General features: G+C 63.6%; 1 protein-coding gene across 1 annotated transcript in view; it reads right to left on the bottom strand.

Moving 5' to 3' along the window:
• EMH_0044380 (DEAD/DEAH box helicase, putative) overlaps nucleotides 1–462 on the bottom strand; it is a gene marked incomplete at both ends in the record, with an annotated part of 2,290 nt that overhangs the window by 300 nt on the left and 1,528 nt on the right. Inside the window, one exon of the mRNA XM_013495953.1 lies at nucleotides 83–303. Within this exon, the coding sequence (XP_013351407.1) occupies nucleotides 83–303 (221 nt within the window). The remainder of the gene's footprint in view (nucleotides 1–82; nucleotides 304–462) is intronic.

Genomic DNA, 462 nt, shown 5'->3' on the forward strand with positions numbered 1-462 from the left:
GCAGCGCAGCCAGCCGCCGTCTCTGCGCCTCTGAGTCGAGGGGGCCCCCAGGGGGCCCCCCAGGGGGCCCCCCTAACCCCACCTGCTGCTGCTGCTGCTGCTGCGGCTGCTGCTGTTGCTGTTGCTGTTGTGGTTGTTGCTGCTGCTGCTGCTGCTGCTGCTGCTGCTCCAGTATGCAAGCTGAAGACAGGCCCGCCAGAAGACCCGGTTTCGGTATGCGTGCTGCTGCTGCTGCTGCTGCAGCAGGAGCAGCAGGAGCAGCAGCAGGAGAACCTTCACAGAGGCCTTCTGCTGCAGGCGACGCTGCAGGTGCAGCAAAAGTGGAGCTGGCTGTTGCTGCAGCTGCTGCAGCAGTTGCTGCTGATGCAGCAGCAGTAGTAGCAGCAGCAGGTGCAGCAGCAGCAGCAGCAGGTGAAAACTGAGTAGGGTTTACCCAGGTGTCTGCTGGCTCAGCATCGAAGC

The sequence above is a fragment of the Eimeria mitis genome, genomic scaffold, assembly GCF_000499745.2.
Source record: "Eimeria mitis Houghton genomic scaffold, Emh_scaff1836, whole genome shotgun sequence".
Lineage (NCBI taxonomy): Eukaryota > Apicomplexa > Conoidasida > Eucoccidiorida > Eimeriidae > Eimeria > Eimeria mitis.